We start from the raw sequence: 16,584 nt of genomic DNA on the forward strand, positions 1-16,584 counted from the left end.
GAGAGGTTATGTGAAGAAGCTCCCCCCTTTCCCTCCCTGTTTCTTTCCTTCCTTATTTGGATGTTGTAAATGAGACTCTTCCTGGAATTGCCAAGCCACTGTAGCAGCCAGCCTCGAAGATGGCCCCCACCACCTCCTGGTATTTGTGCCCTGTGGATTCATTCTTCTTCTATACTGTGCCAAGACTGGTCTGTGTGACCAATAAAAAACAGCAAAATGTTAAGTTTAAGACCAGATTCTGAAAGACATTGCAGTTTCCATCTTTATCACACTTTTGCTGATCACTTGCTCCAGGAGCAGCTAGCCAAGTGAGCATCCCTGTGGAGAGGCCCAAACAGCAAAGAACCAAAGCCTCTAGCCAGTAGCCAATAGTCCTTCTTCCAGCTCCAGTCAAACTTCATGATGATTGCATCCCTGCCTGAGGCTGACATTTGAGTCAGAACCATTTAGCTCACTACTCCTGGATTCCTGACTCTCAGAAACTATGTGAAATAATAAATCTTAAGCTATGTGTTTTAAGCTTACAAGTTTTGGATAATTGTTACACAGTAGACAACTAATTTGATACTGGCACTAGAGGTTGATTGATGCAGTAGACTGTGTCCCCACAGAATTCCTGTGTTGAAACATAATCCCTAATTAGATGGTATTTGGACATGGGGCCTTTAGGAGGTTATTAAGTCATGAGGGTGCAGCTGTCATGAATAAGATTAGTGTCCTTGTAAGAGTCCAGAGAGAGCTTGTTTCGCCTTCCACTATGTGAGGATACAGCGAAAAGATGGCCATCTGGGAACGAGGAAGTGGGCCCTCACTGGACACTAAATCTGCTGGCACCTGCATCTTGGGCTTTCCAGCCTCCAGAACTGTGAGAAATAAATTTATATTGTTTATAAGCCACCCATCTATGTTATTCTGAGATAGCAGTTCAAATGAAGTAAGACAAGTGATGTCAACAATTTTTTTTGTGAGCTAGGGTCTTGTGCTATTGCCCAGGCTGGAGTGCAGTGATGCTATCACAGCTCACTGCAGGCTTGACTTCCTGGGCTAAAGCAGTCTTCCCATATCAGTCTTCCAAGTAGCTGGGAGTACAAGTGTGCACCACCACCAGCTAATTCTTTTGTTTCTTGTAGAGATGCGGTCTTACTGTGTTGCCCAGGGGTGGTCTCAAACTCCTAGGCTTAAGTGATCCTCCTGCCTTGGCCTCCCAAAGTGCTGGGATTGCTTTGGGAACAATCCCATAGGAGCCGTGGTGCCCAGCGACAAATATTTTAAGTGGGCATGGCTTTAGAACTTGGTAGTGGATGAAAGGTGGATGGACATTGAAGACACTGTCAGTGTAAACCTAAAGTATCTTGGAGAAACTGTAGTCTCATGTTTTTTGGTGAGGTTGCCAGGAAGGGCTTAAAGGAAAGCGGGGAGAATCTTGTTAGAAACTGGAGGAAAGGGGATCCTTCTAATGTAGTAGCATAAGCTTTATAAAGCAACACTGTCATCTGTAGTAATGTAGAAACTAGAATGCGCATAATGAACTGAGTACTGTAGCTAAGAAGATTTCCAACTAGACTTGAAGGTGCCACCTGGTTTATGTATAAAGAGTGAGAGGGGCAAGTATGCTAAAGAAAGGATTGATAAACCTGACGGAGCTGAGACTTGATGGTTTTGACCATGTCACCTCTCCAAACAGTAAATGATGCTAAAATTAAGAAATGGCTTCTTCTAAGTGAAAGGGAGAAATAATAATTTTCCTCAACTTACTAAGTTCGTAGTTGGGACAGACTCCTGCAGCAAAAAATAAATGAACAAGAGAGAAACAAGCACATTTAGTAATGTTGCAGTGCAGTTCACATGAGAGAAGAGTAACTCAAGAGTGGCTTAGAGTGGTTTAAAATCCAAGTTTATAGAAAATCTTCAATAAAGAGCAATAAATTGGCCAGGCGCGGTGGCTCACGCCTGTAATCCCAGCACTTTGGGAGGTCTAGGTGGGTGGATCACTTGAGGTCAGGAGTTTGAGACCAGCCTGGCCAACATGGTGAAACCCCGGGCTCTACTAAAAATACAATTAGCCAGGCATGGTTACACATGTCTGTAATCCCAGCTACTCAGGAGGCAGAAGAATTGCTTGAACCCAGGAGGGGAAGGTTGCAGTGAGCTGAGATCATGCCACTGCAACTTTAGCCTGGGTGACAGAGCGAGACTCTGTCTCAAAAAAAAAAAAAAGTGTTTGCTTTATTGAGATAGAATTAATATATTCTAGAAGTCTAGAACACCCATTGAAGTGTACAAGTCAGTAGTTTTTAGTATGTTCACAGTTATGTAACTATCATCACAATTATTTTAGAACTCTTTCGTCACCCTGCAAAGCAGCTCTGTAACTTTAGCAGTCACTTCCCCTTTCCTCTCAACTCTCCTAACTCTAGGCAACTATGAACCTATTTTATGTCTCTGGATTTGCCTATTCTGGACATTTTATATGAATGGAATCATACAATATGTGACCTTTTGAGACTGGCTTCCTAGTGTAGTGTTTTCACCCGTATTGTATTATGTATCAGAACTTCATTCCTTTTTTTTACCAAATAATGTTCCATTTTATGAATGTACCACATTTATCCATTCAGCAGTTAATGGACATTTGTTGTTTTTTTTTCCTACCTTTGGGGTATTATGGATAATGCTCTGAACATTCATATATAAGTTTTTGTATGGGTGTATGTTTTCGTTTCTCTTGGATATAAACCTAGGAATGGGATTGCTGGGTTATACGGTGACTGAGTTTAATTTCTGAGGAACTATTGACCTGCTTCTAAAGCAGCTGTACCATTTTACATTTCTACCAGCAATGTTTGAGAGTTTCAGTTTCTCTGCATTTTTGCCAGTGCTTAGTATGTCTTTTTCATTATAGCCATCCTAGTGGGTATTCTCACTTTCTGAGTATTTAGCATAATGACTTGCAGGGTTTTTTTTTTTTACTCAAATTTTACTTTCTGGATTAAAAACATGGGATAAGAATTCTGCCTGTAAGCACTGCTGAAAACTTCTTGGGAGAACATGAGAGGCTGTTACAGTTTTATTTCAGTCTTTCCCCTGATAGAATCTCCCCATCCTCTTTAGCTCCCGAAGGTGTGTTTTATCGTTATTTTCTCTTCCCTTTCCCTGAAGGTTTTTGCTTGTTATTTGCTTCTGTTATTTTGATTCTGTTAATTTGCTTCTGCCAGGTGCCTGAGTCCAATTTAGATAATATTTTAATACCATTAACATATTATTATATTGTTTATTTTCATTATAGGACATGTTGGCTTCACTGTAGAAGGAAAATGTAATTTCTATCTGATACAGTAGTGTTAAATAGTTAAGTTGGATATGTTAGTCATATTTGTGGGAATTAGTTGGCGTTTTTGGATGGCCTGGAAATGCATGATTGTTTTCCTCATTTAAAATAAGCAGACTGCAAGTAGGCAGATGATACAAATAGGAGTAAAGGAAGTGTTCTGAAATTGAATTGCAGCGTTGAAATTGAATTACACAACTCTCCTCAATCCCCTAAAATCATTGGCTGGTACACTCAAACAATGTAATTTTGTGGTATGTAAATGATACCCCAATAAGGCTATTTTAAAAATTGTAATATAAAGTGCTCACTATCTTAAAATTAACTATTCAGCACTAATCAGGAATGGATTACTATCCGACCATTATCTTAATCAGGAGTGGATTGGGTTCAGATAAGAGCCAGTGAGATTTTATATGCCAACATAAACTGTGAGATCTAGTTTGAATATCTATTTAGGCATCAAAGAGAAACACGAAATTAATATAGACTAACATTTGCTTGGTTCTATGTAGAAGATTTTGAGATTATCAGTTTTCTTTTTCTGCTTCTAACAAGAGCATGAGGATATGTAGGACCTCTTGACTTTCTCTTACATGTTACCTAATTCTCAGTGTGTGTTTTTCCTCCTCAGCAGGCACATTAATAATAATAATAATCTTAGCTAATATTTATACTGTGCTCACTGTGTACCAGGCACTGTTCTGAGTACTTTATATGTATATATTAATTCATTTAATCCTTATAATAATCCTATGACATAGGTACATTATTTCCACTTTACATATGAGGAAATGGGGGCCCAGAGAGGTTAACTAATTTGTCCAGGCACCTTGTGAGTTGCAGAGTCAGTACGTGAAGTCAGGCAGGAGGCTCCAGAGCCAGTTTTCTTCATGACTGGATACTCCGTTACATAGTTCCTACAGGTCCAGGGGAAGAGCACTGTCTCCTTGTCAGCATTGTTCAAACTGTGGCTTTCCACTCACTAGAGGGTCATAAAATCAGTTTGGTGAGCTGCAATCCACATTTTCAAAATATTAAATTAATTGGCATAGACAATATCAGACTGCATCAGATGTGGTAAGAGCAGTTGTGAAACTTTTGCTTTATTTGCATGGATGTTAGCTTGTTACTGGGGTTTTTGTGTTAGCCATATTTTTTATTGTGGGTTGGGGTAAGGTTTGAAAGCACATTCTGTAGAGGGGCAATAGTTCTTCTATTTGGAATTATAGGCCACTGGTCTCTACTTGTTCTAAAACCAGTAACAGAGTGACATGTTCTACCCTCACTACAACCCAGTTTAGATGCACCTCGCCATCCACTAGCTCACATTCTAGTGTCATTAAAGTTGTTCTGTATGAGGTCCAAATCAGCACCCTTCCTGTGCACTTAAAACTTTACTCAACATGAGGTTATAATGGAAACTCAGAAGTCTGTATGCTTCACCAGTACCATAGTGTAGAGTGTATAGATTATAAATAATCAGAGCCCACATTTTAAATTTTATTTTATTTATGTATTTATTTTTTCGAGATGGAGTCTTGCTCTGTCACCCAGACTGGAGTGCAGTGGCATGATCTTGGCTCACTGCAACCTCTGCCTCCCAGATTCAAGTGATTCTCCTGCCTCAGCCTCCCGAGTAGCTGGGATTAGCGCCACCACACCCAGCTAATTTTTGTATATTTTTTAGTAGAGACAGGGTTTCACCATGTTGGCCAGGCTAGTCTCGAACTTCTGACTTCATGATCCACCCGCCTCGACCTCCCAAAGTGCTGGGATTACAGATGTGAGCCACCGCACCTGGCCACATGTTTTATTTTTATTTTTAAAATTTTGAGAGACAGGGTCTTGCTCTGTTACCCAGACTGGAGTGTGGTGGCATGATCTCGGCTAGCTGCAGCCTCAACTTCCCAGGCTTCAGTGATTCTCCCACCTCAGCCTCCCAAGTAGCTAGGACCACAGGCATCCACCACTACACCCAGCTAGTTTTTTGTATTTTTAGTAGAGACAGGGTTTCACCATGTTGGCCAAGGTGGTCTCAAACGCCTGACCTCAAGTGATCCACCTCCACCTCGGCTTTCCAAAGTGCTGGGATTAAAGGCATGAGCCGCACTGCCCAGCAAGCCCACATTTTTTTAAATGTCTACTTAATGGGGAAACAAAGCTGCTTCTTTTTTAAAACAAAATTTCAACTTATAAATGCTATTGTAGAAAATTTGATTGTTACAGCAAATTATAAAGAAGAAAAAAAAATCTGTAATCTTACTACCCAGAGAAAATTAGTGTTAAAATTTTGTTGTATTTCCTTCTAGTCTTTTATCTATATAAAATTATGCATGTCTCTGTACACACACACATAATTTTGTGTATATATATATATAATTTTAAAATGAATTTGAAGTATTAGTCCTATTTCTTGATTTTTACTTAACATGTTTTATTATATGAATATATATGGCACTTAAAATGTTTTTATATCTCTATAATATTCTAAGATGGTAGCATAACATAATTTATTCAACTATTTCCATTTTGTAGATACTCTTGGCTTTCCTTTGTAAATAACATTGCAATAACATCATTGAACATCTAGCCATCTGTGACTATTTTCTCAGGATAGCTTTTTGTTAGTAGAATTAGTATGTTAAAAAGCATGAGTATTCTGGTAAATTGTTTCAAGAAAGGTTCCTGTGGATTTTGTTCTACTCAGCGGTATATGAGATTCTGTCTCACTACATTCTTCTAGTTCTTATTTAATTTTAAAAACTGTTGCTACCTCTATTTCTTGAAAAGAATGATTCTGTTTTTTATAAAAGTTATACTTCTTGTTACTAAGGCAAATCTTTCATCTGCAGTTTTGACTCTATCCCAGTGGAGAAATTGTTAATCTTTTAGTAAGCATGAAGAATTGTATAGAAAATGCAGAATTTGTTTGAAAGAAAAGCCTGGATAATTCATTTGTGATGAATGTTGAATCCACAAAGGGTTTGTTCAAGTGTTTGGAGACGGTTGTTAAATTGTCTTTTAAGGAGTTATGTCCTGGCCATTGGAAGACTCTGTTTTGTTGAGGTTTAAGATGAGTTAGGAATACATATTTGGAACTAGAAGCTGAGATAGAGTTTAAATTTTCTGTTTAAAAAATGGAAGAAAAACTTGAAAGGCACAGGGAAGATCCAGCAGGAAATGAATAGGAACTCTTGAGAAATGCTATGTTGTGTATTGTGACACTTCACTGTGACTTCACAAATAAAAACTTACGAAAGCCAGGAAATACTTGGTGTATCTGGATTTCTTGTAGAAGCCAGTGAAGAGGGTGAGTATTGGTTGAAATGGGACCAAAACGTGTTGGGCGAGGTGTGCAGGGAACAGCTTTTTACCTCTCTCCAGGCTTATTCCTTTGACAACAAATATATGTGCCCTCCCTATCCATTACTCCACCTCAAAAACTTCCCTATGTATTTCCCCTTTAACCACAAATTTCTTTTCCCCCATTTCCCTACCTCTCTTTCTGTCCTTTTTCTACTTTCATTCCAGTCTTCGAATTTTTGCTAAAAGTATTTTCCTATGCTGGAATGATGCTCCTTTTTCTATCTCACTATATCCAAATCCTAGTACTTTTTCAGAGTGCATCTAAATTCCCATTTCTTAGGTATTTGCTAACAAGTCTTCAGGAAATATGTTGTTAGAAGAATTTATAAAGTCTATGATTTTTGTACAATTAAAAAAGTCCCATTTCTTTCGCTTACTTGTTTTCTTTCCTCACTTTGGTAATCTCTATATTTTACCTTATGATAAAATAAGGTAAAATATACCTTGTTCCCTTGCATGTTTCTTCTTCCTTTTGTATTTTCTTCAAAACTTTGTATTCAGGTGTAATTATTTTGTATAGATAGCTAAGGGGTTCCCCCCCCAACAAAAGTTGTACAAGCTCCTTGAAGACAGATCTTTTGTCACAGACCTCTTTTGAATTCCTTAGAGTACCTAGTACCACACTACTCTTCTGAAAACAACAATTAAGAGTTGCTTAATGCAGGGGTCCCTTACCCCTGGGCTGCAGACCTGTACCTGTCCATGGTTTGTTAGGAACCAGGCAGCACGGCAGGAGGTGAGTGGCTGGCTGGTGAGCATTACCACCTGAATTCCGCTTCCTGTCAGATCAGTGGTTGAATTAGAGTCTCATAGAGAGCACAAACCCTACTGTGAACTGTGCATGTGAGGGATCTAGGTTGCAGGCTCCTTATGAATATCTAATGCCTGATGACCTAAGATACAACAGTTTCATCCCGAAACCGTTCCCTGCATCCCAACCCTGCACCCCCAGGTCCGTGGAAGGATTGCTTTCCACAAAACCATCCTCTGGTGCAAAAACGCTGGAGACTGCTGGCTTAATGTAATTGAGTAATAGCGGAGAATTAGTGAGATTTAGCCCTCAAACACACTGGGTATCCAGTGCATATCCAAAAGCCATAATGGGCAGTTAATTTGAAAATTAGTTGCATGTGTAAATTTTCAGAATTATTGATAACATTATATTGAAACCAATGACAGCTTTTGCATGTTTATCAACTCTCAGAAACCAAAATATTTAAAATGAAAAAAGTGCTCATTATTAGATTTGTGCAAAAGTAATTGTGTTTTTTCCCATTTTTTTAAATGGCAAAGGTAAATTTTATTTATCTGTATTATTAGAATAATACAATAATCACTTTATAGCTTTTTTCCAAGGAGAATTAACATTGTGTTTTTAAATTCTGATTTGTTTATGTTATCAGTGACTAATTTTAAAATAGATTATAAGATAGCAAAACAAAAACAAAAAACAACACCCTCACCTACCTAAATGTCTATATATAGAGAAGTGGCTAAACAAACTGTGGTACAGCAATATTAAGGAACACCAATTTGTGCTGAACCCCTATCAACTCCAGTGAGGATGGCACCAGGTTCTAGAGGCCAAAGAGACCCAGAGCCAGCAAAGGAGACAGAGGGTTTTGGGGGGAGTTTACATACAGGGGAGAGAGTCCAGTGGCAGCGGGCTGGGCAAGAGAAACAACTGCTTGCAACAGTCACGCAGTTTACACAGCATTTTCACTTAATGCCTTCTCCCTAACAACCCCACCTGGTAACCTTCATTTAACCCAAAACAAAGGATCTCGATGCCCTCTATGCCCTGTGTTCCATGAGCCAGGCTGGGGGCTCAAATGTTCCTCATAGATAAGGAATGGATCTCCAACCTATCCTAGATTCCTTAGCTTGGAACTGTGAACTGCATTCAGGGTCATCCTTGGGATATACGGTGCCAAGTGCATCTACTTTGCAACCAAGCAGCACTTTTAAAAGAATGAAATAGAGCTACCAAATGTAGAGAAATCCAAGATCTACTATAAAGAAAGAAATTATAATGCAGTGTGTATAGTATTATCTCATTTAAAAATTACCTTGGTGTGTATTCAAACAAATACATATATCTATGTAGGCCTGGAAAAAAGGTCTGGAAGGATAGCGCTTTGAATAGTGTTTAGCCTTGGGAAGTGGAATTAGAGAAGAGGAAGGCGGGGGATTGTCTTTTTTTTTTCCTCAAGATGGTCTCTCTCTGTTGCCCAGGCTGGAGTGCAGTGGCGTAATCTCGACTCACTGCAACCTCTGCCTCCAAGGCTCAAGAGATTCTCCCACCTCAGCCTCCTGTGGTGGATTACAGGCACACACCACCACACCCAGCAAATTTTTTGTATTTTTGGTAGAGACGAAGTCTCACTATGTTGCCCAGGCTGGTCTCAAACTCCTGGACTCAAGCAGTCCACCAGCCTCAGCCTCCCAAAGTGCTGGGATTACAGATACAAGTCATTGCACCAGACTGGGATTTTAAAATAATTAGGGAAGCATAGGAAATAAAAAATACTTTTTTAATGGACATTTAATTTAAAATTAAAAGGTAAAAAGACATTTCTAGAATCAGCATAGCTAGAACAGTACACTGGTTTGTATTTTATTTGTAAAACAAGATGCCATTCTGTGGTTACAGTTATTAAAATTTTTCTGTGATTAATAGTTATTAAAGGAGTATAATCATTTCTCCTATGCTAGATCATGTTTTATAAGTCTTCAGATTTGTGCTAAAATATGTTTTATAAATAGAATCCACTATAATTACTGGATGAATTCCACAGAGATTTTTCCATTCAGTAAATTACCTGAATATGTTATATTACCAATGCTATGTGTTTGTTTGCCATAAATGGCTTTGACTCTGAAAATTGCCATCTGAAGTACTTTCATTATTAAAAAGCTTTATAACCCTGTAGAAAGAGACACTTTGAGACTAGTTTCCCTTGACATTTTAAACCAAGTTATTTATAACTCAAGGTTTTCTGTCCCTTCACTCAGCCTGCTTCTTTCTCTGTCCTTTCTTTCTGTGTTCTCTTTAGATCCTGTTTTTCTTCTTGGCTTCAGAGCACCAGCTTACAAGTTGTACTGTTAAAGATTTATAACAGTAATAAGATGATTTTCCAACATACAATTTTTGTATAGTTCTGGTTTCAAAAATTTGTAGAAAAGTGAAAATGTGTAAAAACTTGGAAAATTGGAGTATGACACACCTCATAAAAAGAGAATGTGCATCAGTTCTCAACAGGGTGGGAATTGTTCTTTTACTAAAAGGTATCTTGTGTTCTTAACTGACTCCAGCAAGAACTTTTCATGAAAGCACCAGTCGTGGAGAAAACAGAACATGGATCCAGCAAAGAAGGACAGGGAAATATGGGAATTATTAGTATCACCATCTGCCTGTGGTTATGGCACTAAGCCCATGTTGTTGTTATGATGCTAGCTATATATTGAATCTCGGGACTCCAAGATCTGTTTCTTAACCTCATCCTTTGTTATTCCTTAAATTGGGCAGTTGGTGGAAAATCATAGCATGTACAGTATTTCACTTAGTGTTGTTATATTGTTTAGATATAAGTGGAATTGTATGGATATAAGCGGAATTTTAACTGTTAAACTTAGGATTTGGTGTACATGAGTCACACCTTTTAGCTTTTCTTCTTACTGTATTTATGTGGATTATTTTATTTTATTTTATTTTAAATAGGGAGAGGGTCTCCCTATGTTGCCCAGGCTGGTCTTGAACTCCTGGACTCAAGGGATCCTCCTGCCTCCTGCCAAAGTGCTTAGGATTACAGGCATGAGCCACTGCACCCAGTCACATGTGGGTTTTCTGGTAAGACCAATTTTCACTCTGCTCAAACACATATTCTCTTACTCTACCTTTGTTTTGTTCAGATGATGGTGAGTCCTGCTTTTCTGAGAAAACTGAGGTAAGCATGTGCTTCCTAACTTCATTCCTCTTTCCCTGGGCAGTCTCTACTCATGCTTTCTCCTCCTTCTCATTTTAGAAAAATATATATTATTCCACTTATGTTCTTGATCCCTTCCATTGTAATCTCAAAGATCATGCCCCAATAATTATCCCCTTCTTATCTTCTACCTTCCTCCTGTCTGTCCCACTCAATCTACCAAGAGTTGAAAGTGGTTTTTTTTTTTTTGTTTTGTTTTGTTTTTTTTAAGCAAACAAAAACCTCTTCTATTAAGCCCTTCAAGCTGTCCTTCTATTCTTTATATCCAACACTTGGAAACAGTAATATATGTTCATTTCTCTATTACCTCATCCCTAACCTCTTATAATCCTAATCCTATTGTTGTGTCAGGTACTACTAAGTCTCCAATCTCCCATACAGTGTTCTAGGCATGGCATGGGAGATTTGGGCTATGTATGCTACCTAGATCAGAGCTAGTGTTACGAGTTTCCCAGAAGGGCTGGCCTGGAGTCCTCTGCCTGCCTCATGCTTTTCTATACTGCTGTATGCTCTGATGGTCCATGCCTGTCTTTGGTCTTGCTGACTACCAGTCTATGTCTTTAGGAATTTAGGGAATATGAATTCTTAAAAGTCCCTTTCTCTGTGCCAAGTGGTTCTCTAAAGGCCCCTTTCCCACTAATACTTTTGCTTTGTAAGAATTGAAAGTGGGACTTAGAAATTAGACTACAGGGTTGGGTAGTAAGTACTTTTAAATGCTTCTTTTTCCCGAAGGTCCCTTTTCTTTGGTCATACGATAGCATACTTTTTAGTTTCTCCTCTCCCTCTCTAACCACTGTTTCTTTATTTGCCTTTTTCTTTTTTTTTTTTTGAGACAGGGTCTCACTCTGTTGCCCAGGCTGGAGCACGGTGGTGCAATCTCAGCTCACTGCAACCTCTGCCTCCAGGGCTCAAACGATCCTCCTACTTCAGCCTCTCGAGTAACTGGAACCACAGGAGTGCACCACCACACCCAACTAATTTTTGTATATACTTTTTTGGTAGAGATGAGGGGTCTTGCCATGTTGTCCAGGCTGGTCTTGAATTTCTGGACTTAAGTGATTTGCCTCCTAGCGTGCTGAGATTACAGGGGTGAGCCACCACACCCAGCCAGTTGCCCTTTTTCTACCAATACCTATACATGTTTCTTGAAGTTTTGTCCTTGGCTCTCTTTTTGGTCTCTCTCATACTGCAGTGGCAGGATGGATGACCCCCAGATATATTGCTCTGGTCTGTTTTCTCTCAAAGTTCTAGTTCCGTATGTTCAGCTGCCTGTGGGCATTTGTATCCAGAAGTCTTGCTGGCATCTCGGACTTGTTATATATCAAGTAACTGGCTATTTCATAAAATTTATTTTTCTTTCTGTGGTTCTTATATGTTTTAAAGGTATAACCTGCTTACTCTCACACAGGTATGGGAACGCATTGTGATCTTGACTCGTCTCTCAATTACTATTCACATTTTTTCAGTTACCAAACCTGTTCTCTCTTATGCTCTTGTAGTCCTTTTATTCCCACTGTCTGGTTACCCTCACTGTCATCCTAGACTACTGAGTTACTTTTAATTTCATCAGCTACTGTTTCTTTGCCCTTTTGATTCTTCTTAATACATTGGTAAATTCACATTTATTACGGAAAGTTCTGATCACATCATGGCTCCGTTTTGTTCACAAATTACTTAGCTCATTCACCTAGCACTCAGTCTCTCCATAATCTGACCCTAATCTGGATTTCTAGTTTTTGTTTGTTTGTTTTGAGATGGAGTTTCGAGCCCAGGCTGGAGTGCAATGGCACAATCTCCCTTCCCCTTCATTCCCTCTTTCTTTCTTTCTTTTTTGACAGGGTCTTGCTCTGTCACCCAGGCTGCAGTGCAGTGGTGCAATCATGCGCCACCAACTCTGGCTAATTTTGATTTTTTTGTAGAGATGAGGTCTTGCTATGTTATTCAGGCTGTTCTTGAACTTCTCTGCTCAAGAAATCTTCCTGCCGTAGCCTCCCAAAGTGCTGGGATTACAGGTGTGAGCCACCGTGCCTGGCCCAGATGACCAGATGATTCTTGTTGTACCTTAATGTCCTTTTCTTTCAGACTGAAGAACTCCCTTAGCTTTTCTTGTAGGACAAGTCTGGGTTGATGAAATCCCTCAGCTTTTGTTTGGGAATGTCTTTATTTTTGCTTCATGTTTGAAGGATATTTTCACTGGATATAATATTTCAGGATAAAAGGTTTTTTCTTTCAGACCTTCAAATATGTCTTACTGCTCTTTCCTGGCCTGTAACATTTCCACTGAGAAATCTGTTGCCGGATGTGTTGGAGCTCCTTTATATGTTATTATTTTCTTTTCTCTTGCTGCTTTTAGGATTCTTTCTTTATCCTTGACCTTTCATTGTTTGAGTATTAGATGTCCCAAGGTAGTTTTTTGGGGGCAAAATCTGCTTAGTGTTCTATAACCTTCCCGTACTTGAATGTTGATCTTTCTCTAGGTTTGGGAAGTTCTCTGCTGTCTGTTTGGATAAACTCTCTACCCCATTCTCTCTCTCTACCTCCGCTTTAAGGCCAATGACTCTTACATTTGCCATTTTGAGGCTATTTCTAGATCCCGCAGGCATGCTACCTTATTTTTATTATTTTTTCTTTTGACTGCTCTGTACATTTCAGATAGCCTGTCTTCAAGCTCACTAATTTTTTCTGCTGCTTGATCAATTCTGCTTTTGAGAAACTCTGATGAATTTTTCAGTTTGTCAATTAAATTTTTCAGCTCCAGAATTTCTGCTTGATTCTTAATTATTTCAGTCTTTTTGTTATATTATCTGATAATATCTGAATTCCTTCTGTGTGTTATCTTGGATTTCTTTGAGCTTCCTCAAAACAGCTATTTTGAATTCTCTTGAAGGTCACATATCTCTGTCATTCCAGAACTGGTCACTGGTTCCTTATTTAGTTGGTTTGGTGAGGTCATGACTTCCTGGATGGTCTTGATGCTTCTGGATGTTTGTCAGTGTCTGGGCATTGAAGAGTTAGGTATTTCTTCCAATCTTCACACTCTGGGCTTATTTGTACTTGTCTTTATTATTTTTTTTCCAGACTTCTCAAGGATGAATGTATCTGTCCTTCTTAAGAAGGTTTTCCAAATCTTCAAAGTATTAGTATACAATTGAGTATTGTAATCTAAGTCTTTGGTCACTGCAGCCATATTTGCATTAGGTGATATTCAAAGCCCAGTAATGTTGTGACTTGCAGACACAAGGAGATACTGCCTTGGTGGTCTTGGGTAAGATCCAGGAGAATTCCCTGGATTACCAGACAGTCTCTTGTTCTCTTCCCTTACTTTCCCTCAAAGGGAGTCTTTCTCTGTCTCTCCTTGCTGAGCTGCCTACAGCTGGGGGAGGGAAGGGGAGCCCTCTTGTGACCACCACTGCCAGGACTATACTGGATCAATGCTGGGTCACACCTGAAGCCACCACAGTACTGGGTTATGCCCAAGGCCTGTAACAACTATTTCTTGGCTACTGCTGATGTTTATTCAAGGCCCAAAGACTATACGATATAGATATACACTCTATATATAGTATATGTATGTATACTATATAGTATATATAGTATACATTAGGTTCTTTTAAGTTTCCCCATAGTTCAGGGATTCTCTGTTCATTTTTATTTTTTTAAACTTTTTTTCTGTCAATGCTTTATTTTGATGTGTTCCGTCACTGTGTCTCCAAGTTTACTAATCATTTCTTCTGCAGGGTGCAGTCTGCTATTCATCTCATTTGGTGTAATTTTCATTCCAGAGTTTATAGGGGTTTTTTCTTGTTGTTGTTGTTTAAAGATCTTAGTTGGCCTTATTTGTGATTCTAGAGTTGGGCAACACTTCATTCCATAAAACAGAATAAATATTTTCTCAGAAATTGTAGTTTTAATTCTTAGAAATTTGATCTGGATCTTTTTTATATCTGCCATATCTCTCCTTAACATTCTTATCTTTCTAATACCTTCTTGAACTTATGGAGGATATTTTTGATAGTTTTAATGTCCTTGTATACTACTAATTCTATTATTTGTGTCATTTCTAACTCTGTTTCTAACGATCGATTTTTCTCCTTCTTATGCATTATGTTTTCCTGCTGCTTTGCATGCCTGGTGATTTTTGACTGGATGGCAGATATTGTGAATTTTACGTTGTTGTGTGCTAGATTTTAAAAAAATTTATATAAATATTTTAAAATTTTACTCTGGGTTGCAGTTATTTGGAAATAATATGATCCTTTCAGGGCTTACTTTTAATCTCTATTAGGAGGGACCAGAACAACCTTTAATGTAAACCTAATTTGGTTCCACTACTGAGGCAATATCTTTCTGAATACTCAACCCAATTTCCTGTAGATTATGAGATTTCTTCACTCTTACTGTTGGAAACATGGAATGGTATTTAATAGGAATTCAATATACAATCAATCATAAATAATCTTAGTAATTATATGTTTTAAAGTCCTTGACTTGACTTTGTGCCTTTGAATACATTGTAGATTGATATAGAGTCTCCCAATTTTAAATTAACTTTGCCATTGTCCTAAGAACCACTTTTATCAATTCTGAATTTCTTTAATTATACTACAGCTCTTGGAGTATAACCCAAGATACTAGACACTTCATACCCTGAGTGATTTAGAATTATTTCCATTTAACATCTCTTTAAAAAGAAGAAATAAAACTCTAAAAATCATAAAACTACTAATTGAAAGAATAATTGGCAGACTGATCTCTAGTCATCTTTGATACCTATTTAATAGGTGCTAAGAAATAACCAAATAACTGTATAATATAGTTAAATTTTAATCCTACTTTAAATAAACCAGATCAAGACATCTATATTTTAAGGCCGACTTTTACTGACTTCTTTTTCTTAAGGGGTATAAACAACTATTTATAGATATTTACCTTTCACCTTACTTAAGCTTATATTCTTAGAGAGATTTTAATTCTGCAGAGAATAAGAATGTATTACTTAATAATAGGTCTAATAACTACTTCTGTTCCTTCTGTACTTGGGAGATCCGTCAGTAGAAGGGCCCAAGACTTTTGATTAGGGACATAGTGGGAGATGGAGAACCTAAAAGTGTTTTGGGCTAAGGAACTGGAACAGAACTCCAAAGCAGGATCTGACTAGCATTCATACAGAGCCAGCACGTATTCCAAGCTGCATACATTGCCTCCTAATTCCAAAGAATCCTACAAATGCCATCTAAGCCTGCCAGCCATGAGCCCACACTCAGCTTTCCACCTAATTCCTCATCCCCAAACCTTACAGAGAGTTTCATAATTTTAAGATACTTTACCCTATAATTATATGTGTATAATAACTTTAATAATTTTTTGTAGCCTTTAGCCTTTGTAATTCTTATAAGAGGTGTTATGCATTCTGACCGGTAATGCTTACAGGGAAAAATACCTTTCTAATGGCAATAATTACATTTGGTTTGCACATACATGATTAAGCTGCTCTATTGTTTTTGGTGTCAATATTTTTCTATGTTCTTTGTAATTTTCCCTTTTATAACTGCAAATTTTGGTCCAAGTTTCAAAATAGACCATATTAAGAAATACATTAAGTTTTCATAAAATTACATGGTTTAAATTATAAGTACTCTAAAACCTTCCTTGCTTTTTAAATGTTAAAATTAAGTTTCTAATACAAGTACTTGTGTGTTTACTTGCTCCACTTTCTTATAATTGGGAATAGCATCTTCCCTGAGGAGCTAGCATATTAGCAGGTGAATTTGTTATTATTACTATCAACATGCCTTTTTTTTTTTTAAAAGAACGTTTATTTACATTTTTAAACAAGATGGTCAAGCCAGTTTAATCAGTTGACAAAACCCCGTTTATGAACAAGTATAAGACTTAAGGCAG

At 38.0% G+C, this 16,584-nt stretch overlaps 1 protein-coding gene across 3 annotated transcripts in view; it reads left to right on the forward strand.

Moving 5' to 3' along the window:
- Positions 1-16,584, forward strand: part of CAB39L (calcium binding protein 39 like) — a 127,952-nt gene that overhangs the window by 20,201 nt on the left and 91,167 nt on the right. For 2 of the 3 annotated variants that reach the window (XM_023187404.3, XM_023187406.3), the window contains exon 4: positions 10,610-10,644. The exons of the other annotated variant lie outside the window; for it this stretch is intronic. In XM_023187404.3, coding sequence (XP_023043172.1) covers positions 10,610-10,644 — 35 coding nt within the window. The remainder of the gene's footprint in view (positions 1-10,609; positions 10,645-16,584) is intronic. 3 annotated transcript variants of the gene reach the window in all.

This window comes from Piliocolobus tephrosceles, chromosome X, assembly GCF_002776525.5.
Source record: "Piliocolobus tephrosceles isolate RC106 chromosome X, ASM277652v3, whole genome shotgun sequence".
Taxonomy (NCBI): Eukaryota; Metazoa; Chordata; class Mammalia; order Primates; family Cercopithecidae; genus Piliocolobus; species Piliocolobus tephrosceles.